Source organism: Brachycentrus maculatus, unplaced genomic scaffold (genome assembly GCF_059751285.1).
Source record: "Brachycentrus maculatus isolate JH-2025_06_01 unplaced genomic scaffold, ASM5975128v1 h1tg000618l, whole genome shotgun sequence".
Lineage (NCBI taxonomy): Eukaryota > Metazoa > Arthropoda > Insecta > Trichoptera > Brachycentridae > Brachycentrus > Brachycentrus maculatus.
In genome coordinates this window covers 28,366-53,451 of record NW_028281356.1, presented here as the reverse complement: position 1 = coordinate 53,451, position 25,086 = coordinate 28,366, and the positions used below count along the sequence as shown (strand labels likewise).

Here is a 25,086-nt window from a genome sequence, read left to right as displayed (position 1 = left end):
TTCTCTTATACGGCTGTGAAACATGGCACCTTACAAGGGCCCAGAGCAGCCGTGTACTAAGCTTTGAGAACAGGTGTTTGCGGAGAATCTTAGGCGTGCGGTGGTTTGACTTTGTGAGGAATGAAGAGATAAGGCGTAGGACGCAGCAAATCTTGGTCACAACTGTCGTCAAGAAAAGGCGATTCAGTTGGCTTGGCCATGTACTCCGCATGCCTTCCGAGAGCCGCCATCAAGCTCGCCTCTTTTACGAGGCATAAGGTTCGCGCCGCCCAGGACGACCGCTGCTGACAATTCGTCGGCAGCTCTCGTCAGAACTTCGGGCCGCGGATCTGACTTGGGAGGATGCGAGGGAGCTGGCAGCCGACAGAAAAGCCTGGAGACAGTTTGTGGACTCCATATGCTCCACCTAGGGAGCGGATATGGTTTAATTGATGGAAGTATTATCTATAAGTATTATGTAAGTTGTGCATGTTGTTATAAAAGTACTGAACAGTATTAGTTGGATTGCTCTTCGGCATTGCCAATTTGAAGAAATCTCAAAAAATCTTGTGTGGAGTTAGATAGTTACATAGTAAGGTGTAGTTACTACTACTACTACTACTACCATCATGTAGGCAGAGAGGATGGAACGCCACACTCTTCTGTCCTGACATACACTCCTCGCCTCCTTCACATCCATACATCTAGTCATACATGCCCTCCGATCACGCAGACTTTTGACACCGCCAGATTTTAGGTTCCGATTGATCTGATCGTGCCAAGTCTTTTTCGGTCGTCCACGTTCTGTTTTCCCTCTCACATTCGCCACATATATTTTCTTAGTCATTCTCTCGCTATCCATTCGCTCCACATGTCCATACCACCGTAAAGAGCTCTTCCTAATCTTTTCAATTATTCCTCGTTCAGCCTTACATTCCTTTCTTATATCGTCGTTTTTAATTCTGTCATACAATGATTTTCCACACATTCGTCTGAGGGAGCGCATTTCATTCATAATAATCATTCCAAATATTTGAAGTTTTGTTGAAGCCCTGTAAATACACAGACTTCCATATTCTTCTTCGTCTATGTTGAGACGTCTAAAAAAGCTGATTTAGACAACAAAACAAACTAACAATGCTATAGTTTAAGACCATAGATGTGTAAAACTATGTAAATAATGTAATAATATTTAAGGAACATCTGAAATACAATACATAGAAAAAATATAGAATAATAATAATAGTTATTACAATTAAGGGTGTACTATATACATATATATATGTATATACATATGTAGCGAATGTGGAGGACATGTGGAGCGAATGGATAGCGAGAGAATGACTAAGAAAATATATGTGGCGAATGTGAGAGGGAAAACAGAACGAGGACCTCCGAAAAAGACTTGGCACGATCAGATCAATCAGAACCTAAAATCTGGCGGTGTCAAAAGTCTGCGTGATCGGAGCGCATGTATCACTAGATGTGTGGATGTGAAGGAGTGTATGTCAGGACAGAAGAGTGTGGCGTTCCATCCTCTCTGCCTACCCCTGTGTGGAAACAGCGCGATGGTAGTAGTAGTAGTAGTGTATATATATATATTCTTCTTCTTCTCTGTCTTATTCCTCATTGCTGAGGGCTGTGAGCCTTGCAGAAGCAATGACTCTTCTCCAGTTATCCCTTGACTGCGCTGCACGTAGCGCTCCAACCACCGAGGTGCCTGCTGCTGCCTTAATTTGATCGGTCCATCGTGTGGGGATCTTCCTCTCCCTCTCTTACCCTCCGGGCTATCCTCGTGGCCACGCGCAACGTGTCCAAAGAACTGGAGAATCCGTCAAGTACAGATGTTGGCCAGCGTCAAGCCATCCAATCGTAGTTCCTGGCGAATGGACTCAATGAGTCCATTCGTCATATATATATATATATATATATATATATATATATATATATATATATATATATATATATATATATATATATATAAATATACAATTCAGAACGCGACTGGTTGGACGAGGAGTCATTTGTAAATTATGTTTAGAATAAATTCTGTAATTTAATTTCTCGTAATAATATGTATCTTTTATTAACGCCTCTCGATTCAATAAAAAAAATCAACTTCCCCTTGATGTTTAAATTTTAAGAGCGCCACACCACTCTGTCCTTGCAAACATTCTTCGCCTCTTCCACGTTCATGCATCTCCTCATACATACCCGCCGATTGTTACGACTCCTAACCTGACCACTTTCAAGTATTTCAAGTAGGATGTGTAATGTCACCGTGGCTGTTTAACCTATACATGGATAATTGCGTGAAAGAACTGAAAGATTTAAATGTTGGAGCTAGAATGAATAATTTGACTGTCTGTTGCCTTTTGTATGCTGACGACGCTGTTCTTCTTGCCGATAGCAGAGAAGACCTGCAGGCGTTGGTGACAAAAGTGTATAATGTGTGCAAGGAAAGTGATTTATTGATGAATGTTAGCAAATCCAAGATTATAGTTCAATTTATATTATTTATTAATAAATTAGAATGCAAAAACAGTCTAGCACTCAAAAACAGTACACACTGAGTGTTTGATGATGTCTTAATAAGAGGAAACGCGTCCCATATTATCATATACATATCGCTCACTCCTTTCAAAAACGTCATAAATCAAAAATCAACAATTTTCAGTTGTACATGTTTTCGGAATGCCCAGAAAATGTACTATATCCCAGCAAAAGCGGCATATTTTTAACTTAATATTTACCTACTGTTTTAACAGTAGATTTTAAGAAATAGTGGTATTTACTAAGTAAAACAATAATTAAATATGGATAGATTTTACCACAAAGTGACTGCCGAATCAATTAACAAAATTAATATTTACCCGCTACAGGGCTGAAAGTGTTGTTTTTGCATTTTGAAGAAAAGGTATTGTTAAATGGTTTTTTCAAATATACTAAATATTTTTCAAATGGAGAAAAAACCTTTAGCTTTTACCTAAGAAGATCTGTTGCACAGTGAAAAGTTCAACAAGTGGCTTGATATTTATTTTCAATACATTACATTATATTTTTAAACTTTAAAAACGTTCTCCTGAAAAATCAAGTTTTTTGATTTATGACGTTCTTGAAAGTGGTGAGCGATATATGTAAATAAAAGTAGAATTCAATCCAATAACCGTGTTTAATTTGGGATATATTACCCGACAATTCAATATGGAATTCTACCAACTGTCTGCAGTTACGATAAATAAGTTAGACTAAGTTGCTTTCAAAAAATATTTATCAATGTCTTTACGAAATAAGGTCTTTAATACAACAAACAATTGTTATGTACTTAATAAAGAAACTACTTAAAAATTATGTGTTTCATTGAAAAAGATGTGAAAAGAGGGGAGTTGGTGAAAACGTCCCAGCAAAATCAGCAGCACACTATGCGAATACATAGGTAGGTTCATAGCACCCCCCACAGCAAGTACGCGAGCGCCTATGTGGCCAGCGTGTTTACAGGAGTGGGTACTCGTGTTGCAGATGGCAGATGGGTGCTTGATGCTTTCATTGAGAATAAGTAGAGATCCCTGTTTACATATATGTATTTATTATTTACAATATAAAAGCATGTACACTATGGTATATGTCGCCAACCGAGGCGAGGCGTGGATCGGGTGGATCAGGTTTACACGAGAAGAACGCGAGTCCGGCAAGTGGATTTCCTGAAAACAGACAAACGTTTGCGCTGAATGTAAATATATTTCGTGTCATATGCGTATTCAAGTACTAACCCGATTACGAGTAGACATTCACGAAAGTAAAGTTACTTTGCTAATTGAGGTCACAGATTGGCATCCGCTCCTGCCGCTAACAGGGCCTTCACCACGTCCAGGTGACCCCCTCGCAGCGCATACACCAGGGCTGTCCGACCTGCGACCGAGGACATACATCAGTGCAGTCAGACGTGCGAGTAGTTAGATCTGTAATCGGCCAAGGAGAGGATGGGTTACCTTTGCTATCCGATTGGCCGACCGCAGCTCCCGCTGCCAGTAGTACGTCGACTGCCTCCGAGTTTCCCTCCTTGGCAGCCACCATCAGCGGAGAAATACCTGCTACAGAGAATACATATTCAACCCCACTAGAGCCCAAACCATCCTCATGAGGGGGGGTCAAAAAGTTCGCGGAATGGCGGGGTTGGCGAGGGTGAGTTACTCATCCAGGTAGGCGCTAATTGAGTGATCATTGTTAGTATATATACCAAGTTTCAGCCTAATCCGGTCATTAGCTTTTGAGTTATCAACGAGTAAACAAGTCAATCGGGAAGAAACTAGCCACTATGGAGAAAATTGAATATCGCGCCGTCATTAAGATTCTCACCAAACAAGGAAAGACACCTCAAACCATTTTTTGAGAGATGTTGGCTGTTTATGGGGACTCCGCTCCTGGGAAACCATGATTTATAAATGGCACGCCCTTTTCAAACCAGGGAGGGACTCCATTGAAGACGACCCCCGACCTGGACGGCCGATTGAGGCTACCACGCCAGAAATAATCGAAAAAGTTGTATTAGAAGATGCCTGGCTAAAGAAAACACAGCTTGCGGCATTAGTTGGAGTGTCAGAAACAACCATTTTAAACATGCTACATCAACACCTTGGAATGACTAAATGCTTCATTTCGTTATCCTTCCCTGTCATTCCGCGAACTTTTTGACCTCCCCTCGTATATACAACTCTCTGAATCCGAGTAATAGGGTTCTCAATCGTGGGTAGAATGGTGAACGTCACATGCCCAAACCATCTCCACCCACCTTCCTTAGTTAGCTGGATAATGCTTATCTCAGCCTTGCCCCCATTCCTCGTATCACCATCGGAACATCTACCGAGAGATTCATTCCGACTGCATTCAGTCTACTCTCATCCTTCTATGCTCCACTTCCATACATTACCGGGACAGTGCTGCTTAGCTTTCCCTGATGGGGTTTTATTTGCTGCAACTGAATTCAGCGCACCATTCACTCTCTTTTCTATAAATGTATTTATCAATATCAAATGATCCTAATGTTCCTTGTTTGCGAATCCGATGTAGAGTGTAATATTTGTCCATCGTGTTTGTAAAAATGTCCATTTAGTATCTCGCACTTAACAACAAGACTCAGTACCCGTGTCTTGGCGGTGTTGCTGCAGGGTTTCCAGGGACGGGGCGGGGCCGGCTCGGGCAGTCTGGGCGTCCTCCAGCTCCTTAACTTTCTGCTCCAACTCGGCCATGTTACGTTCTGAGGATCAAATAGTAAGTCGGTAAAGTGGGATCACTTGTCATCTCCTTTTTATGAATATTCTGAATATCAAAGTACCCGTGTCTTGGCGGAGTTGCTGCAGGGTTTCGGCGTGTTCAGCTTGCACCCTTTCCAGGGACAGAGCGGAGCTGCTAGGAGCGGCTCGGGCAGTCAGGGCCTCCTCCAGCTCCTTAACTTTCTGCTCCAACTCGGCCGTCTTGCGTTCTGAGGATCAAACAGTAAGTCACTTGTCATCTCTCGTCTGCGGGTTGGACAGCTGTCTTGGTGTGTGTAAACTTGACGAGGTATGTTTTATACATCCACTTTTATTTTGTCAAAGCACCGACAAAGCTGGCAAAACAATCCATCAACAACATTTTAAAGGTTGGTAATTTTTTAAACTAACCTTCTCGCAATATAAAAGTAAAAATTACTTATTTTCAAAGCCAGCGACGATTGCATAGGATCGCGGAAAGGTTTGAACCTTTCTTCAATAACACCCTCGAATACTTTATTTTGCTAAATGGTCCGAACCGTCATAATGTATAATATCGCCGTGATAAATCCCTTGAGTTGAGTTCCGTTCGGATCGTCGCAGATGACACGCGTACTTTCGTGCTAATCTACATAAATCCACCTTTTTTTTATAAACACCATAAGTTTAAGATACATTTTAAGTGTCTAATATTAGTTTGAGTCAAGGAGTATATAACTTAATTATAGGCAGTGTTTTTGTGTTTGTTTTTATAGTATAATTATAAATTTATTTTTTCGTGTAACTGACAATAATAATTGAACAATTGTATACGGGTGGCTCACGTAGTCGGCCGACTGGCGGCCGATTCGTATAGGCGCAGAGGAGCCAAGTACAAACATCGCTCCGGTGGACACACTTCTGGCAGCCGGCCTCAGCGCGTCAACAAGCTATGCTACAAACAATTTATTTTATTATTCTTTAAAACTGTACAGTTCAATTATAAGATATATTTTGTTTCGTTCTATTTTTTTTTTCTTCTCATATTTGTTCGTTTTTAATTTCTCACTAAGTACTTTTACAAAAAAAAATATTTGGAGAATTTATTTATTTAAGTAATAATTACTTGCCATGACTTCGTCGGAGGAATCCTCCGAGGACGATGCTCCGGCTGTCCAAAAACTTTTAGTGACAAACAGTGAGAGTGAGTGCGTACCGATCCCTGGCACTAGCAAAAAAGGAAAAAAGCGCCGCGCCAGTGAAAAAAGAAAACGACTTCTTGGGGAGTCGCTGACCTTTCCGGAAGTGAGCTCACCACAACAATGTTCGGATCTAGAGGAATTAAGAGCGCCTTGTGCTGAGCTGGAGGAAGTGAGGATTCACCTCACTAACATTGTGAAAGTGTGCACCAGGGAGAAGACTCGGCTGAACAGTGACCAACGGGCTTCCATACAAGAAGCCAGTATAGCAATCCTCGCTGCTGTTGGCCAGTTGGCCACGAAAATCTCTCGGGTTGAGGGCACCGCGATGTCACTTGCGTCGGGAATAAAGGAGGTCCTCACACAATTGACGGATAAAATTGAGTCTGCAGTGATTGCACCTGCCTTGGGATCGGTTCCAGTGGCTTCCACTGAAACCGGTCCTAAGGTGGGTGTTGGGCAAGCGTCTTACGCATCGGCTGCTTCACAGAAGCCGGGTAATTCGGTGATGGTGGGTGGTCAGGCTCGCGTAGTTGGGCCTACCAAGCCGACTATCATCGTGTACCCCAAGGTACCTGAGGGAGCAACCTCGGAGCAGACGAAGACGCTAGTGATGGAGGCTATCAACCCCAAAGAGGACGGCTTTCGAGCTGTGCGCGTTCGGAAGGTCCGAGGCGCTGGTGTCCTGGTGGAGACGGCCACGACAAAAGGATTGCAGAACTTTAAAAAGGCTTCTGAGAAACTTGTATCTCGTGGTCTACAAATTGTGGAGCCTAAAGGAAGACTTCCTAGGGTAGTGATTTATGACGTTCCTCGCGAATTGTCTGAGGAGAACCTCTTGAAAGAGATTTACTCAGCAAATTTCGGAGAGAGTGGACCGGTGTCTGAGGCTGAATTTAGGAGAACCACCCGAAGGGTTTCTATGTTTGGAAGGAGGGATGGTCCCACTGTAAACTGTATTTATACAGTTGGAGCTGAAGTTAGGAGGCAGCTCGTGTCCTGTGGACACTGCTTCATTGGATGGAACGCCTGTCGTGTCCGGGATTATGTTGGCGCTACCAGGTGCTTTAAGTGCCACTTCTATGGGCACTTGAGCCGCACTTGCACGCGTAAGGTGGAAGTCTGCCGACACTGTGCAGTGGAGGGCCATGGTGAGGACACATGTCCAAAAAAAGATGAACCCGCAAAATGTGCTTCTTGCACTGCTTTTAAACGACAGGCGGATCATCCAACAGGGTCTCAGATTTGTCCAGTTTTTAAGGCAGCCATAGATGAAAATATACGAACAACAGACTATGGCCAGTAGACCAAGAACAAAAATTGGACAGATCAATCTTGGTCGGTCAAGGGCTGCCACCCTCGAGGTACATCGTGTTATGCGGGACATGAGCCTAGATATCATGTTCATTCAGGAACAGTATGCCTGGGGCGGTAGGACCCGAGGTATTGACCCACCATGTGCCGTACTTAAGAGGGGAGCACATCCGAGGGCAGGGCTGGTAATAGGAAACCCCTTAATTCGACCTATGCTTTTGGAAGGGCTCTCTTCAGAGGACCGCACGTGTGTGACGATAAATCTCGGGGATCTTGAAATCGTTTTAATTTCGGTGTATTTTAGGTTTGGGGATCTTCCTGGCCCTCATATCCTGGGCCTGTCCAATGCTCTTAATGCTCTCAAGGGACGTCCAGTCATCGTGGGTGGGGATTTTAATGCCCGTTCACCTTTATGGTTTGATGATGGTGGAGTGGGTAGGGCTTACCAAAGGGAAGCTGTTGAGGAGTTTATTGCATTGCACGGTTTGAACCTTCTCAATAGTCCTGGACAACCTAAAACATTTTCCAGCTATGCGGGTGGTGAGAGTAACATTGACCTCACCCTGTGTTCGGGGCGCCTCGTTGGGATTGCGGGAGACTGGACGGTACACCCGGGTGTGATAGCCAGTGATCACAGACTCATTACATTAAGCGTCGGGAAACGCATAGAGCCAGAGGCCCGTTCCACGTGGCATTTTAGGACCGGTGGAGCCGACTGGGAGAAATTTGGTAGGTGCCTTCAGAATGAGTTGCATGATTTTTATGAATGTGCCGCAGAGACACCTGATGAATTAGGCGACTTTTTCAATAGAGCAGTTGTCCGATCGGCTGACCATGCCCTGGGACGCACTAAACCTGGTGCTCTTATTAAATCAACATGGTGGACATCTGATCTTTCTTCTTTGCGTGCAATCTATAGAAGGGCTTACAGGCGGTGCGGGAAGGTGAGGAGAGGGGGTCTTCCTAGCGATACGGAAGCAGCTCTCTTATCTGCTCTCCGCGTTGCTCGGTCGGCCTATCTTAAGGGCATTGCAAGTGCGAAAAAAGAGGGCTGGAGGAAGTGGGTCACAGGGGTGGGCAATGCTGACCCATGGACTCTCTACAGCGCTGTCAGTAACACTGGTAAGGGTTCAGACCGTTACCTTTCTAGCATTATAACTGTCGATGGGACAGAGTGTCTGGACGTAGAGTCAACCCTTCAAATGCTGTTGCTGAAACTCGTACCTCCAGAGTCTCGGGTAGGAGAAGGAGACCACCACAGACAGGTTCGTAGTCTGTCTCGTCTCCCTCCACGCGATGTGGCTGGTGTGTCGGGGTCTGCTATTGTACCCTTTTCGGTGGCGGAGGTTGAAGTTGTCGTGCAGGGACTTGGACCAACAAAGGCACCGGGTATAGACAGAATCACGAGCCTAATTGTAAAGAATACATGGAAATTTTCACGAGACGAGATGCTCCAGGTGATGAATACATGCCTTCGACGGGGAATATTCCCCAAAGAATGGAAGCGTGGTTTGCTTAGGGTGATACCTAAAGGGAATGACAAGCTGAGGTCGGATCCCGGTGCTTACCGGCCGATCACACTTCTTCCCCTAATGGGAAAGGTTTTTGAAAAACTGATAAGACGAAGGCTTGATGTCTCCTTGTCGCCTCCCTGTGACCGTCAGTTTGGATTTGTTCGAGGGAAATCGACTGAGCACTCCATCCTAAATGCACTGAATTGGGTGAAAGATAGCAGAGAAAAGTACGTCATGGGAGTATTTCTGGATATATCTGGTGCCTTTGATAACGCTTGGTGGCCGATGGTTCTCTTAAAACTGAAGAACCGGCTATGTCCGAGATATCTTTTTAAAATCATTGCTAGTTATTTTGCTGATAGAGAGGTATCCATCAGGTATGGCGATACTTGTGTGGTTCGAGCATCTACTATGGGCTGCCCTCAGGGTTCGGTTCTTGGGCCGACCCTGTGGAACCTTTTGTTTGACGACCTTTTATTACTTCCGCTGCCGAAGGGTTGCACTACGGTGGCTTATGCGGATGATGCGCTTCTTCTTGTCTCGGGAGGTTCAAGATCTATGATAGAGAAGAAGGCTAGTGATGCTTTGAATGAAATCTTAAAATGGGGTGAAAGAAACAAACTCTCTTTCTCGCCTCACAAGACGATTGGCTTGATGCTGCGTGGTAACCTGAATAGGGAGAGAAATCCTGTTGTAAAGATGGACGGGAAGAGCATCAGATTTCAGGACCATGTCCGGTATCTTGGTGTTCAACTGGACAGATCTCAGTCGTTCCTCACGCACATCAAGACCGCCTCGGTAAAGGCTAAAAATTTGTTTTTCCATTTGCGTCGCCTAAGTTGTGTTGAATGGGGTATTCGTTCTCCAGCCCTGCGGATACTATATCGTGGATCCTATGTGGCTCAGGTTACGTATGCGGCTCAGGTATGGGTACATCGTTTGGATATCGGGGTGGCTAGACTGGCACTGCTTCGTGGACAGAGGGTTCCCTTGCTGGCACTGACAAGGGCATATCGGACTGTGGCGTCTGAGACCCTTCCTGTGCTCGCAGGAGTTCTCCCGATAGACTTGGAGACCAGAGAGGCAGTAGCAAAACGGTCTGTGAGGAAAGGAGAGAGTTTGGAATACTTCGGTATCGTGCTGCGCCCTTCCGAGACAGGATTTAGCGAGTTATGTAACGTCATGCGAGGCTTAACTCTCAATCAATGGCAGAATAGATGGGATATGGCACGAACAGGGAGATGGACGTGGTCTTTTTTACCTTCCATCAGACACAGGATGTGTAGCGAGTTTTTGGTTTTTGATCATCATACTGCACAAATGGTCTCTGGTCACGGGGAGTTTAGAGACAAGCTTTATAAGCTTGGACTTTCCTCTGTTTCGGGCTGTGCTTGCGGCGATGAACATCAATCGGCCGAACACATCCTGTGGCATTGTGTGCTATTGGATGACGCCAGAGATGAGATGCTGAATGGTCTGACAGGGGTAATGCGACCAGCGTGGAATGTGGATCTGATGGCCAACAGTACGAATTTTGCACTCTTCCGTCGGTTTGTCCGGACTTGGGTATCTCGTTGGGAACTCCTCAGATGCGCGGACGCCTAGGTGAGATCGATTTGGTGGGACAGGCTGCTGTTCCTGTGGGATGCTGATACGGCCAGGACTGTGCTTCCTTCCGAGCGGAACGCACTCGTTCTTTTGTGTTTTGTCCTCCCCTTACGGGGGTGGTATTTGGATCCTCTGCCTTTGTTAACCCAGGAAGTCCTTCTTTATTAATGGTTTTTTTTGCTTCTCTTAATGTATATAACGGTGTTTTTCTTGCTTTTAAATATTAGTTACTAGTTCTCTATTACTTTAGTCTTTAAGTCATTGTTTGTGTTCGTCTTAAATTGTATTCTGTTTTTTTATTTTTTTATTTTTGGAAACATTGTTATTTTATTTTTTTTGTTGTGTTCTTATTGTTTATATTTTATTAAAATTAAAAGAGGTAATGAGGGGATCCCGAGGGGTGGGGACGAAGTGTCGGCCTCTGTCCGTACATCCTCCTCCCCCCTCATTGAATAGAGCAATATTTATTTCTTCAGAAATATTTTAAAGATTTTCCTCTATGTGCAGCTGACAGAGAGTCCCTCAGGACTCTATAACTGCTGCGGGTGGATGGTGGGCTCAGATTCCGTGATAAATCCCTGGATCGTGTATCTTAAGAAATTCGGAATTGCCTTGTAAAGAACTTCCGAGTTAAAGCACCGCCAAAAGACATTTTCTGTTAAAGTAATATTACTGCAACCTGGAAAGATAGTTTTTTTGCAAAAGCACTATCGGTCTTTTAAAGCCGTTTAATTTATTCTTTGTCGACGTGTTTGGCAATATTGTTTCTTACTTTATTTTTATTATTATTAAGCATTAAAGTTTTGTAAATGGCGTGGCAATCAACTGAGGGCTGGACGAGGAGGCTGAGCTTTATTCTGGGGGTAGTAACATATCCTCGCCAGCCAATAGGAAGTGGAGTTGAGGGCGATTCTGCAAGAGGATAAAACTCCATACTCGGACACGGGAGGATGATTGGAGATCGGGAGGTGGGAGATTAGTTCAACATGGAGAGTAGATGAAATCACGTGGAGCCTCGCGACGCGAGTCATGTTGGGAGTCCACAGAAGATACAGGAAGACCGCAACATCCGAGAAGTCAGCGAGTGGATGTTGGAGACGGGAGGCATCGGGAGCGGTCAAGTCTGAACGGGAAAGCGAAGCGGAGTGAAGAACAGCATACCTACGCCAGGTTACGAGACTTGTGTAAGGAGGGGAATGGAAGCGGTATACGGAGGTAGAAACGGGAGTCACTCGTTAGGAGAGTCCCACGCGGAGAGCGCGGCGTATGGAGGTAGCCAAGGAGGACGGATTCCTGTGTCCAAGCAGCCCATCGCGTAACCTGCCACCCTCTGCTCCAACAGCCGTATTGCCAAAACGTTTTATATATCAGTTTAATTTAAGTTAGATTAAGATTGGTTTTAAGTTCATTTCTCTTTGATTGTTTTCACAATTATACTAATTTCACAAACACCCCCTTCTAATATTCCAAGGTATATCAGCTTGATAAAAGGTGGGCAACGTCAAACTTATTTATGAAGATTCTGAATCAGTACCCGTGTCTTGGCGGTGTTGCTGCAGGGTTTCGGCGTGTTCAGCTTGCACCCTTTCCAGGGACAGAGCGGAGCTGCTAGGAGCGGCTCGGGCAGTCAGGGCGTCCTCCAGCTCCTTAACTTTCTGCTCCAACTCGGCCGTCTTGCGTTCTGAGGATCAAACAGTAAGTCACTTGTCATCTCTCGTCTGCAGGTTGGAAAGCTGTCTTGGTGTGTGTGATTCTGAATCAGTACCCGTATCTTGGCGGTGTTGCTGCAGGGTTTCGGCGTGTTCAGCTTGCACCCTTTCCAGGGACAGAGTAAGGGCAGTCAGAGCGTCCTCCAGCTCCTTAACTTTCGGCTCCAATGGTGCAGTGTGTTGCAACACCGTCCGTTCTGAGGAACAAATAGTAAGTCGGTATAGTGGGATCGCCAGCTGAGCCTCCTGTCCGCAGGTCGGGAGCAGTCTGTAGGGAAGGGAGAGAGGAAGGACAAGAAACATATGGAAAATACTTAATACGTCATATTTTTTACTCCTCATTTTATTAAATCACCTATTTTTCCAGTTTAATGTGATTACAATTAGCTTCAAACCATAAAGTACATTGCACTATATTTTATACCCACGCACAGGATGTGCCTAAATATTTATAAAATAGTGTGATGATGTAAAGGAAAAATTACAAATAAAATAATGATAAAGCCAGTCGGACTAGGTCTCTACTTTACGGTCTCCTATAAACAGACTTCACACTGCATGTCTGGAAAGGCAATATTAACATTGTTAGTATAACATGCTCTGTGATTGGTCATTTAGACCTTTAGCTAGTATCGTTAGAAGGACTAGAGTGAGGGCAGACCGAGAGCGCGTGTGATTAGTATATTGCGCAGTGTTAGCGGGTGAATAGTGCTATGCTGGTGGTGTATAGAGAGGCGGTAGACACAAACCTAGCTACTCACCGAGGGAGTGCAAACACCAACATGTTTTATATTCATCACTTTAAGATGACACATTCTTTGCAGGATACAACATTAGCTATATCCATAACACGTTCAGTCCAGCAGGTATTAGGAAGAGTCCTCTACTTATTTCCTGTAAAACGTCGCCTCATTTTCGGGAACGGTATTTACTTCTTATGTTTTATTTTGTAGCGTGCACACATCTACTAGTAAATATATTAGTCTAGATTCAAGTAGGTACTTGTTGTGGGTATACTTATGTGAAAGTGTATAGTTGGTAGGAAATGTTTACATTCCACTGGTTGTGAATACATTTACTGGCTTATACTTACTGCCTATTTCCAACTCCAGACAAGCTACTACTTCCTTGTGACCACGTCTTTTAGCCCAGTCGAGTGGTGTATCACCTAAAAACATTGAAAATTATAAAATAGTTTCACAAGAGCGGAGCTTGTACATTAATCCTGGATACCCTCGGCATCTTGGTGCGGAATGAAGGTAGAAAGACAGAAATGACTTGTTCACTGGCAGACATTGAATCGTGTAAGTACATACATAACATAATGGTGGTAATATGAACAATGTGCATTATTCGTATGGGGTATTATTCAATGGGTATTATTATACCAATGTTCCCATCCGTGAATGTTTTCACTATATTCACACCTATCCGCTACACAGCGAAGCGTGTTTTTTGTGAGTGAAGTTGAAGGTACCTACTGAGACGCACCAATGCGTGCAACCCGTAGTCAATAGGTTAATCGTGGGTAGAATTGGCGAATGTTGCACGTGTGCACGGCGATCACTCAACCAGCCCATGACAGCTCACAAGCCCTGTAATTGAGCGCCCAGAGCGACGGCACAGTGAGTCTGATCTATCATGTATTTAGTGTCTATGTTAGAATTGCTAAGTTTTAAATAGTATATCTATAAACAAATGTTAACAAAACATTATGCATGAATAAACTATAAAACTCTCCTCCGCGACTACCGGTTTCGGAATAACCATTTCATCATCAGGTCAACTGAATCGTGAGGTCATGAAGTAGAGCATTTAAGTGGTATTACACAAAGCGAATGATGAATGATAAGGAGAGTGTTATATTACCATACCACAAAGTTAACAATGCTTTTAATATTCAAAATATACTTTTAAAAATACATATTTATATCAGTTGTAATTGCTGGCGCGCATAAAGGTCTTTATGCACCGTTTGCAAATAAATGTATATTTCCGTTTCTGCTAGTTAGTGATGATTCATGTAACCTATATACCATGGTGTCCTGTATGTACATTGCGTGTGTTGGGCATATTACTACTGCTACTACTAGTTACACTTACCATCAATATCTTGCAGATCTACTGCAGCCCCTGCCTGCAGGAGTGCCCGTACTACCGGGAGGTGGTCCTTCAGTGCTGCATAGTGTAGTGCCGAGAGCCCTGTAACGGAGGATGTACTGTATATACAGGGTGTACGGCCAGCGCGAGGCCATGTAGCAGGACCCCAATACCTATCCCAGTAACCTCCCCAGTATGTTATAGTCACCAATGGTTTATAGTTGTTGCATTTATTTTGTTTTTTATGTGAAACTCAAGGACGCGTCACGTTTGTTGGGCACATTTTGTAACATGAGAGAGAAGAATGATGCAACGTAGAGAGAAAGAGAAAGAGAGCTATACATTCCGATGTGGAGTGGAGCAAAAGAGAATGATGTATACACAAGGATACAAATCAGTAGAAGAAGGTAATGTCGTGCATGCTATGTAGATGTACACGTCAGCCGCTATATATGAACAGCTGAGCTAACTCCGGTACTGCAATAGGTGCAATGTGTTCTCGTCATCTGCAGAGTATGGACTCACCGGCGTATAAGCCATCCCATACTTTGTTATCCCAAACCATTGCTATCAGTATCACCACAATTGAAGCACCAATCCATGGCCGTGGAAATATTCGATATAAATATATATATAATTTTGTATCCATGTATTTCTTTAAGGATGCTATTTTGAGATCTCTCTCCCTCTCTCCGTCCTCGCAAGGAATTTCTCTAATTATTTATTTATTATGTTTCACTCGTATCGCGTGTACGCCGCGACGTTCGCACGTTTTGTACAAAGGAAGTTCAATAAAAGAAGAAATAAATTATAATAATAAGATCTTCTATTATGCATAAGTTCTCTACCTCGTCAGCAAGTCCATTTGGAAATGTCAAAACCAAACCCTGCCGGAATATTGTTTATGCAAGTTATTCTAAAGGAGAGATTTTATGTGAGAGTACCTCACCGACCGCCGAACGGGACAGTCGTGTGCCGATACGCTCCGGGTTTTCACCCGCGTTAAGTGCCGATACGATAAGTTTGGGTTTTACCTATCATTACCATAAGTACCATTATCATAAGTGATTTGTTCTTCGGTGTGACCCCTGTGACAGGGTATTACCCAGTGGTGTTGCGCTGTGACATAATTACTTAACTATGTAATTTATAATAGTGAACTAGGTTTGTGGACGAATGCGGGAAAATGCCTGTAAATGGCCACGCTGAGGTTCGCCACCCAGTTGGCCGCGTTTCCCGATAGCGCACGAATACAGGATTGCGACGTGAAATGTAAGAGGACGTATGGATGATAAGATGAATGAACTGTGTGATGTGATGGAAAGTAAGTGTTTGGATTTATGTGTGACTGAAAGCTGGAAAAAAGGTAATGGATCGATGGAGCGCGACGGCACTTGTCGGGGCGTCGCCGCGTTTCTATCACCCAGGATGGCAGAATGTATGAGAGTATGTGTTCGTCAACGCAAGACTCGTGTTTGTCAGATTCAAAGTCGGGCTAACAAAACTACTTGTTTTAATAGGATATGCTCCCGTTAACTCCGACAGCGAGTCTGAGAAGGATGAGTTTCGGTTGAATGTAATGAGAGTGTGATGAATGGAAAAATGAATAATGAAAAGATAATTCTGGCCGGTGATTTGAATGGCTGGGTTGGTACAAGGAGAGACGGTTTTGAATCAGCGCTCGGTTTGTATGGAGATGCGAGAGTGAACGATAATGGGAAGAGATTGCTAGAGGTGTGTCTGGAATGGAATCTCTTTGTGTCAAATACTTTTTTTGCACACAAGGGAATCCATCAATATACTTGGGAGAGATGTGATGAAAGGTCTATTATCGATTATGTCGTCATTGACTGTAGGTTGAGATCCGCCACAGTAGACACAAGAGTGTTCAGGGGGGCCGAAATGGAAACAGATCACTTTTTGGTGGTTTCAAGAGTGATCCTGGTCCAAGGGTGGAGGGCCAAAGCGAACAAGGTGGCGGCTCCCTCTAGAGTAAGTAAGTAAGTAGAAAAACTACAGAATGATGACATAAGAGTTAAGTTTGAAACAGACGTATGCAACAGGTTGATTGCGGAAGATGTAAATGAACTTAGTATAAATGAAATGTGGGAACATCTGAAAGGTAGTGTGTGGTACAGCGGTACAAGGAAGGAAAAAAGGCGATGCGTGGTGGGATGATGATATCAAAGATTTAGTGAAAGAGAAGAAGAATGCGTGGTTAAATAAAATAAAAGTTCCGCTGAGTATGAATCGGTTAAAAAAGTGTACAAGGAATGTAAAATGAAAGTTAAGCAAGGGGTGAGTGAAGAAAACGTATGTTGAGGAAGGAAGAAGGAGTAAAAATGACAAAAAATTTCCAAGAAAATTTAAACAATTTCTGGAAAGAAGTCTAAGCTTGAATGGATGTACAAAATCGATTGCAGCGAAAGACGGAAAAATGGTGACGAGTGAAAAAGATATAAAAGAGAGATGGAAAGAGTATTTCGAGGAGAAGTATGAAACACATACGATTAAAAACGTTAGTGACGTAAGTACGTTTCCTCCAATATGTGTGAATGATGTTTCAAGAGAGATAAGTATGGGAGAAATTAAGAATGCCACTAAGTCCTTGAAAAATGGAGAGGCTCTAGGATTCGATTTAATGGTGGCGAAATAGTTCTCACATGGTTGCATAGGCTCTTTAACCGTTGTCTGGAGGAGAGTTGTACTGCCGTGGATTGGAGAAGGGCAGTTATAATGCCTCTCTACAAGGGGAAAGGTTCTAGGGTGGAATGTGGGAACTATAGAGCAATCAGTCTATTGAGTGCTGTTGGCAAGATGTACGGTCGAATCCTTATTGAAAGAGTGAGAACCATAACAAAGGACAAAGTGTGGGATGTCCAGAGTGGATTTATGAATGGGAGAGGATGTACGGATCAAATTTTTGCCTTGCGCAACATTACGGAAAAGTTTTTGGCCAAAAACCAAAGGCTTTTCTGTGCTTTTGTGGATTTGCAGAAAGCGTATGACCGAGTTGATAGAACGAAGCTATGGAAGGTGTTATCTGAGTATGGGGTAAGCAGTAAACCTATCCAAGGCATTGCATCCTTGTACGAGGACAGCACTGCATGCATAAGGGTAAATGGCTCATTTTCGTCCTGGCTTAGCATCTGTAAAGGTGTTAAACTGGGATGTGTAATGTCACCGTGGCTGTTTAACCTATACATGGATAATTGCATGAAAGAACTGAAAGATTTAAATGTTGGAGCTAGAATGAATAATTTGACTGTCTGGGGCCTTTTGTATGCTGACGACGCTGTTCTTCTTGCCGATAGCAGAGAAGACCTGCAGGCGTTGGTGACAAAAGTGTATAATGTGTGCAAGGAAAGTGATTTATTGATGAATGTTAGCAAATCCCAAATTATGGTTTTTGAAAGAGAAGAATGTAGATCTGAGTGTGAAATATTGGTAAACGGAGAGATTTTGACACAGGTAAATGATTTCGTATATTTGGGTAGTATGTTTTCTAGGGATGGAAAGATTGATAAAGACATAGAAAGGAGAGTGAATGCTGGGAACAAAGTGAATGGCGCACTGAAATTAGTTATAGCAAATAAAAACCTATCAGCGGAAGCTAAACTGGCAGTTCACAACGGAGTCCTGGTTCCAACTCTAATGTATGGAAGTGGTACATGGAGTTGGCAAAAGGGTGAAAGTAGACTGAATGCAGTCGAAATGCGATCTCTCAGAAGAATGTGCGACAAAACGATGTATGATAGATGTGCGAATAGTGAAATAAAGAAGGAATGCAAAGCTGAGATAAGCATTATCGATAAAATTAAGAAAGGTGTGTTGAGATGGTTTGGACATGTAGAACGAATGAGTGAGGAAAGAACGGTAAAACAAATTTATGAGGCGAATGTTAGTGGGAAAAGAAGCAGAGGAAGACCGAGAAAAACATGGCTCGATCAGGTATGCCAAATACTTGAAAGTGGTCAGGTTAGGAGTCGTAACAATCGGCGGGTATGTATGAGGAGATGCATGAACGTGGAAGAGGCGAAGAATGTTTGCAAGGACAGAGTGGTGTGGCGCTCTATTCTCTCTGCCTACCCCTGCGGGGAAGCGGCGTGATGGTTAGTTAGTTAGTTATTCTAAACGAGGGAGATAATACATACACGGGTTTGTGTCATACACATACGCACACATGTCACAGAGTCCGCGTAGCGGGACCTCAATACCTATCCAAAAACCCTTCCAAGACCTTCTATTCTTCCTCCATTTCTAAGCTCCTTCACCTACGTCAACTGGTTGCCACCGATCTGATCACCCCGCTTTTGTATAGTTATAAAAGAGTTTGATGCGGTGCCTTATGCACCCTGTTAATGCCAAATCTATATCCCAAGTCCTCTATATTTTCTTTGAATGTGTTGGTCATATTACTACTTCTACTACTAGTTACACTTACCTTGCTTAGTTTGCAGATCTACTGGAGCCCCCTCCTGCAGGAGTGCCCGTACTACCGGGAGGTGGCCCCCCCATGCTGCACAGTGTAGTGCAGTGAACCCTGTAACGGAGGATGTACTGTATATACAGGGTGCACGGCCAGCGCGAGGCCATGTAGCAGGACCCCACTACCTATCCCAGTAACCTCCCCAGTATGTTATAGTCACCAATAGTTTACCTTTAATTATGTATTTATTGGACAATTCATCTAGCGCCGTTTTCAAGAGAAATCACTCGAAGGGCTAGGGGAAGTTGGACTTATTTTTCAGATCATTTTATAAAACATGATTGTCAATTACTTTTTTTACGTTTTGAAAAAATTAAATGTGAACAACATTTTGAGTGTGTCCAAATACTTGTTCACAAATCTAGATTATCTCCAATTATAGGAGTTATTTATCATACTATTGTTTACATCTCAACATAGATGAAGAAGAACACGAAAGTCTGGGCATTTACGGGGCCTTCGACCGTCGTAGGCTTGTTTTAAGCGATCACTTTACTCGCGAGTAACATTCACAAATTCTACCCATGATTGACAATCACACTAATGAAATTCTAGGAACTTATATAAATGATCCAATTTTGAAACATTGTACAAGAATGACTAGAATTTTCACTAGTGACATCTATTGGTAAGACGAAGAACCTTTTTTACTGAGCAGAAACTCTTATATTAGTATGTGAGGTCCGAGTCCTGGAGAAACCCCAGAAAATATCCTTTTTATTATTTTAGCTAATACATAATTGGAATTGGTGAATGGGAGACAGTTAATGCTAGAAAATGTTTAATTTATTTCATTATCAACATTTTTAAAATAATTTAGAAACTGACAGTTACTGGATTATTCACCATATGCATGATATCAATTATTCCAAATAAGATGTATATCTGAGCATCCCAGGGCTTACGACCTGGCATTTGGCTGACTCAAGTGATCACTTTATGTATGTGCATTCATACCCCCCTCTTTATAGAGGGATTAGCCTCCTGCGAAGTCGATTTCCAGCTGTTAATTCATCTCTATGGAGGTCTGACCGCGAGTCGTCTACCTTGGGGTTGGCTATGCGGTGCAAAAAAGCCCCAAATATTGTTTTTACCGTATATACAAACTTTTAAACATATCGGAAATCATCATATGTATCCGGATCGACTTTGAAATGTTGATAATTTGTTTTTTAGTTTAATTTTTGCAGTAAGGCTAAAAAGTAAAAAAAAATAATGATAAAGATAAACAAAATTGAGTCTTAAGTAGATTAAAAAATCAGTGCTTGATTTAACATTTAATATATAAAAGGTCTTTATGCGCCGTTTGCAAATAAATGTATATTTCCGTTTCTGCTAGTTAGTGATGATTCATGTAACCTATATACCATGGTGTCCTGTATGTACATTGCGTGTGTTGGGCATATTACTACTGCTACTACTAGTTACACTTACCGAGCTTAGTTTGCAGATCTACTGGAGCCCCCTCCTGCAGGAGTGCCCGTACTACCGGGAGGTGGCCCTGCCATGCTGCACGGTGTAGTGCAGTGTCCCCTGTAACGGAGGATGTACTGTATATACAGGGTGCACGGCCAGCGCGAGGCCATGTAGCAGGACCCCACTACCTATCCCAGTAACCTTTCAAGCATTTAATTACTTTCTTGCATTTAATTATTTATTTATTGTATAATTAATTTATATTGCGCCGTTTTTGTGAGAAATCACTTGAAGGGCATAACTAAATACTTATTTTCACATCATTTTATGAAATATAATTATACATTAGTTTTTTTTTCTTCTTTTCTATAACATTTTTAAAAAATACATTTGAATTATAATATAATAAGGACATTTTCTATTCTGTATGAGTTCTCTACCTCGTCAGCAAGAAGATTTGTAAATTTCGAATAGAAACCTTGCTGGAATACAATGTTTAATTTGTGTTTATTGTTCTAAGTCAATGACATATACGGTGGAATATTTGTAGCAATTTTAAACATTAAAAAAAAACATTTATTATTACATAAAATTATTATATGTTACCTAATTTTGTTAACATCCTGGTTTGACATCTCTAAAGGTGTAAAACAGGGATGTGTAATGTCGCCTTGGCTGTTTAATCTATACATGGATAACTGCATGTAAGAGCTGAAAGGTTTAAATATTGGAGCTAGAATGAATAATTTGACCGTTTGTTGCCTTTTATATGCTGACGACGCTGTTCTTCTTGCCGATAGCAAAGAAGACCTGCAAACGTTGGTGACAAAAGTGTATAATGTGTGCAAGGAAAGTGATTTATTGATGAATGTTAGCAAATCCAAAATCATGGTTTTTGAAAGAGATGAATGTAGATCTGAGTGTGAAATATTGGTAAATGGGGAGATTTAGGAACAGGTAGATGATTTCATATATTTGGGTAGTATGTTTTCTAGGGATGGAAAGATTGATAGACATAGAAAGGAGAGTGAATGCTGGGAACAGAGTGAATGGTGCACTAAAATCAGTTTTAGCAAATAAAAATCTATCAGCGGAAGCTAAACTGGCAGTACACAATGGAGTTCTGGTTCCAACCCTTATGTATGGAAGCGAAGCATGGAGTTGGCAAAAGAAGGATGAAAGCAGACTGAATGCAGTCGAAATGCGATCGCTCAGACGAATGTGTGGCAAAACGATGTTTGATAGATGTTCGAATGATGAAATAAGGAAAGAATGTAAGGCTGAGATAAGCATTATCGATAAAATTAAGAAAGGTGTGTTGAGATGGTTTGGACATGTGGAGCGTATGAGTGAAGAAAGAACGGTTAAACAAATTTATGAGGCGAATGTAATTGGAAAAAGAAGCAGAGGACGACCGAGGAAAACTTGGCACAATCAGGTATGTCAAATACTTGAAAGCGGCCGGGTCAGGAGTCGTAATAATCGTCGGGTATGTATGAGGAGATGCATGAATGTAGAAGAGGCAAAGAATGTTTGCAAAGACCGAGTGGTTTGGCGTTCAATTCTCTCTGCCTACCCCTGAGGGAAGCGGCGTGATGGTTAGTTAGTTAGTTAATTTTGTTACAATTTGAGCTTTACACGGAGCGAGGCCGACGGTATTCAGTATTCTAGCCATCGGACCGGGGACCCGGAGCGCGGTAACCAAACGAGCTAACCACTGCGCAACGGACACGGAACATTGAAGAAGCTATTAGCGGCGAGTAACTGCCCTCCCAATACCACTGTCCGAGGCACGCAAGTTAGGAACGGCAAATATATATCATCCGGGAATGTGGAGGAACCAAACTAGCTTGCAGGGATAGGTGCCTTAACAGAGCGAACCATCTATTTGTTCCCAGACTTCCATATGGAAGTCTGGCTACTCGCGGGGCTTTCCACTTGACATTGGCCGGCAAAGGTAGAATATATACAGTAATATTCTCCCACTTGTATATCATATCGCTTTACTAACATCACCTCTTATTGCTACATTCCTCGGTTCACTAGTTCAATAATCTTGGAATATCTTACCATCACTATTTGTCCAGTTGACGTTTATATTACGTTGTTTAAGGAGAGTGTTGACCTTCGCCACATCGCCCTCTCGCGCTGCCTTCAGTAAATCTTGTCCAGACATCTGTAGAAATATAACCAATAAATTATAATAAAAAACAGCCATTCCATCATCAGATTCAACATTCATAAGTAACAAAAAACGAAACGGGTCAATTAGCTAACAATGATGAATGCTCACAGTTTTCTATTCATTGTTCAACATTGCCGGCATTAATTGAATGGTGATTTTCTAGAAATACTGCTACTATCCAGTAGAGGAAGAGATCCGCGCGTCAAGTGTGCCAAATATATGCAATGAATGCCTCACAGTCTCACGGTATATTGTTACAACTTGTAGCGCGTGTTCCGGAAGGTTAACAATAAATCAAACTTAGACTAAATATTAGAGGCCGATTCGGGCTCATATTTACTGTGATCACCATCACCATACGCGCCGCAAACAGGACGGTCGTGCGGAATAAGGATTAATGAACCGTCAAAAGTTGGACAAATAAAAACGTTCAATCCTTACACGCATCTAGTAAGTTAGATCGGTTACAAATCTTACAAATAAATACAGTAAACTCACCCTGACAAGGGAATATTGAATGGCCAAGTCACACACAAGCGTTCACCCGGAGATTATATACTAGAATGCAGCAAAGGTTGAATGCAAACAACGGCTACTCAAATGTCATGTCGATAAGAAATAACTACCCGAACTTTTAGAAGACAGGACTTCCCCCACTAATGGGCAGTAGAAAGGGTTGTCAACCGACGGTTCCAGATTCCCCAGACATTATTTCAATTTACGAACAAAAATACATTTCTATAATAAAATTGCATAAAGTCATACTGCAAACCATAACTTATGTGTAATTATTATTATAAATTTTGACAGAAAATTTTACTTAAAATCATGGACTTCGACCCCTTCCTTTTTATGTTTATAACATATAATTTTGTCTAGCCTCCCACAAGTCTGACGATGTCGGTAACGACGGAACACGATCACGGGTGAAACAAAATATATGTGGAAAAATTGTAAAGTTGTTATTTTATTATATAAAAAAATATATATGTAATATTTTAAAGTCGATCTGGAGGCAAAAGATGATGTCCGATGTTCATTGTTGTGTGGTCATGGGGGGAGAGGAACAGTAGAAGATTGCAAGTACGTTGGTTTATTCCAAAGGGTATTTTTTATGGTTTATTTTTAAACTGCAACATTGTTTACACAGACTGTCAATGATAGTTGACTCTTGATTTGTAGTCAGTACGTTTTGCCATTTGCAAGAGTCGAAACCGCGTGACGATTATGCGCGTCGAGCTTCGTTGAATGGGTCGAAAACAATATTTAGCTTGACCCTCTTTTCCAAGGCAAAATGTCACTAAGCGGAATTGCCGAATTTGGAGTGGAGAAAACCCAGAAGCCTTTGTCGAGACGCCCTTACATCCGATAAAAGTCACTGCTTGGTGTGCTTTATGGGCAGGCGAAATCATTGGCCCGGGTTTTTTTGTAGGCGATGCCGGCCAGAATGCTACGGCCAATGGAGAGCGCTACAGAACCACGATTACTGACTTCTTCGTGCCTCAGCTGAATGGCATTGGTGCGATACATCCTCTGCAATACTTCCTTATACCCAACAGGTATTACACATTTACCCACAACTTGCAACTGCTAGTTGTCAAAACTTAGTAATTTCCTTTGATCGTTGGATAATTTATGATTTTTAAATATTTTTTGGTACCACAGAAACAGACGCGCCAGAATCCAATAAAAATTTTAACTTTCTACTATTTATATTCACAATTATCTTAAAACTATATCATCTAAAGTTGTATTCTATCTGTTCCATGTTATTTCCCGATATCGCCTTTAAATTCTCTCTTTTATTCTTAGAAAAATGACAATTACTTTAAAATGTCCCGGTTTAGCACACCTGTAGCATTTATTTACACTTACACGACAAACTACTCGTATACCTGACCTGAAACATTTGTGACAATTATTTTTATTTCTTATCGCTGAATTGCGAATTGTCAACCCGTTCCTGACTGATGATGGTTCCTTTTTTTTATTTTTAAAACTGTTGACTTTTGAATATATATATATATTTTTTTAGTTCAGAACGATTCTTTAATTTAAATGTTTGATTGTTGACGCCATTTCAACGCATTTTTGAAAACTCAAATCGTTCCCTTCATGAAATAAACGTTCTTTCGGCCTACATTCCTTTAAACCCATTTTGAAATACCTATTAGACTTGCATATAATCTAGATCCAAATTGGCAGTTTGTACTTTTCGATTTTAATCTTACAGATAAAATTTTCATCCTGGCTCATCATAAACGCCAATCAAAGCGCTATATAAAATTTCGCTCTCACGCGATGTGAATATATTTCCAAAACTTACTTCCGTTATGATTTATGTG

The 25,086-nt window shown here is 42.1% G+C and overlaps 1 protein-coding gene across 1 annotated transcript in view; it reads right to left on the bottom strand.

The window, feature by feature from the left end:
* LOC148301041 (uncharacterized) overlaps positions 1 to 23,563 on the bottom strand; it is a 37,803-nt gene extending 14,240 nt beyond the window's left edge. Inside the window, exons 1-10 of the mRNA XM_088273890.1 lie at positions 23,240 to 23,563; positions 22,627 to 22,732; positions 20,575 to 20,673; positions 19,096 to 19,194; positions 14,655 to 14,753; positions 13,645 to 13,719; positions 12,608 to 12,748; positions 12,377 to 12,523; positions 5,312 to 5,458; positions 5,120 to 5,233 (exon numbers count right to left, since the gene is read on the bottom strand). Of these exons, the coding sequence (XP_088130016.1) occupies positions 5,120 to 5,233; positions 5,312 to 5,458; positions 12,377 to 12,523; positions 12,608 to 12,748; positions 13,645 to 13,719; positions 14,655 to 14,753; positions 19,096 to 19,194; positions 20,575 to 20,673; positions 22,627 to 22,732 (1,027 nt within the window). The 5' untranslated portion in view covers positions 23,240 to 23,563. The remainder of the gene's footprint in view (positions 1 to 5,119; positions 5,234 to 5,311; positions 5,459 to 12,376; positions 12,524 to 12,607; positions 12,749 to 13,644; positions 13,720 to 14,654; positions 14,754 to 19,095; positions 19,195 to 20,574; positions 20,674 to 22,626; positions 22,733 to 23,239) is intronic.
* Positions 23,564 to 25,086: the final 1,523 nt, after the last annotated feature.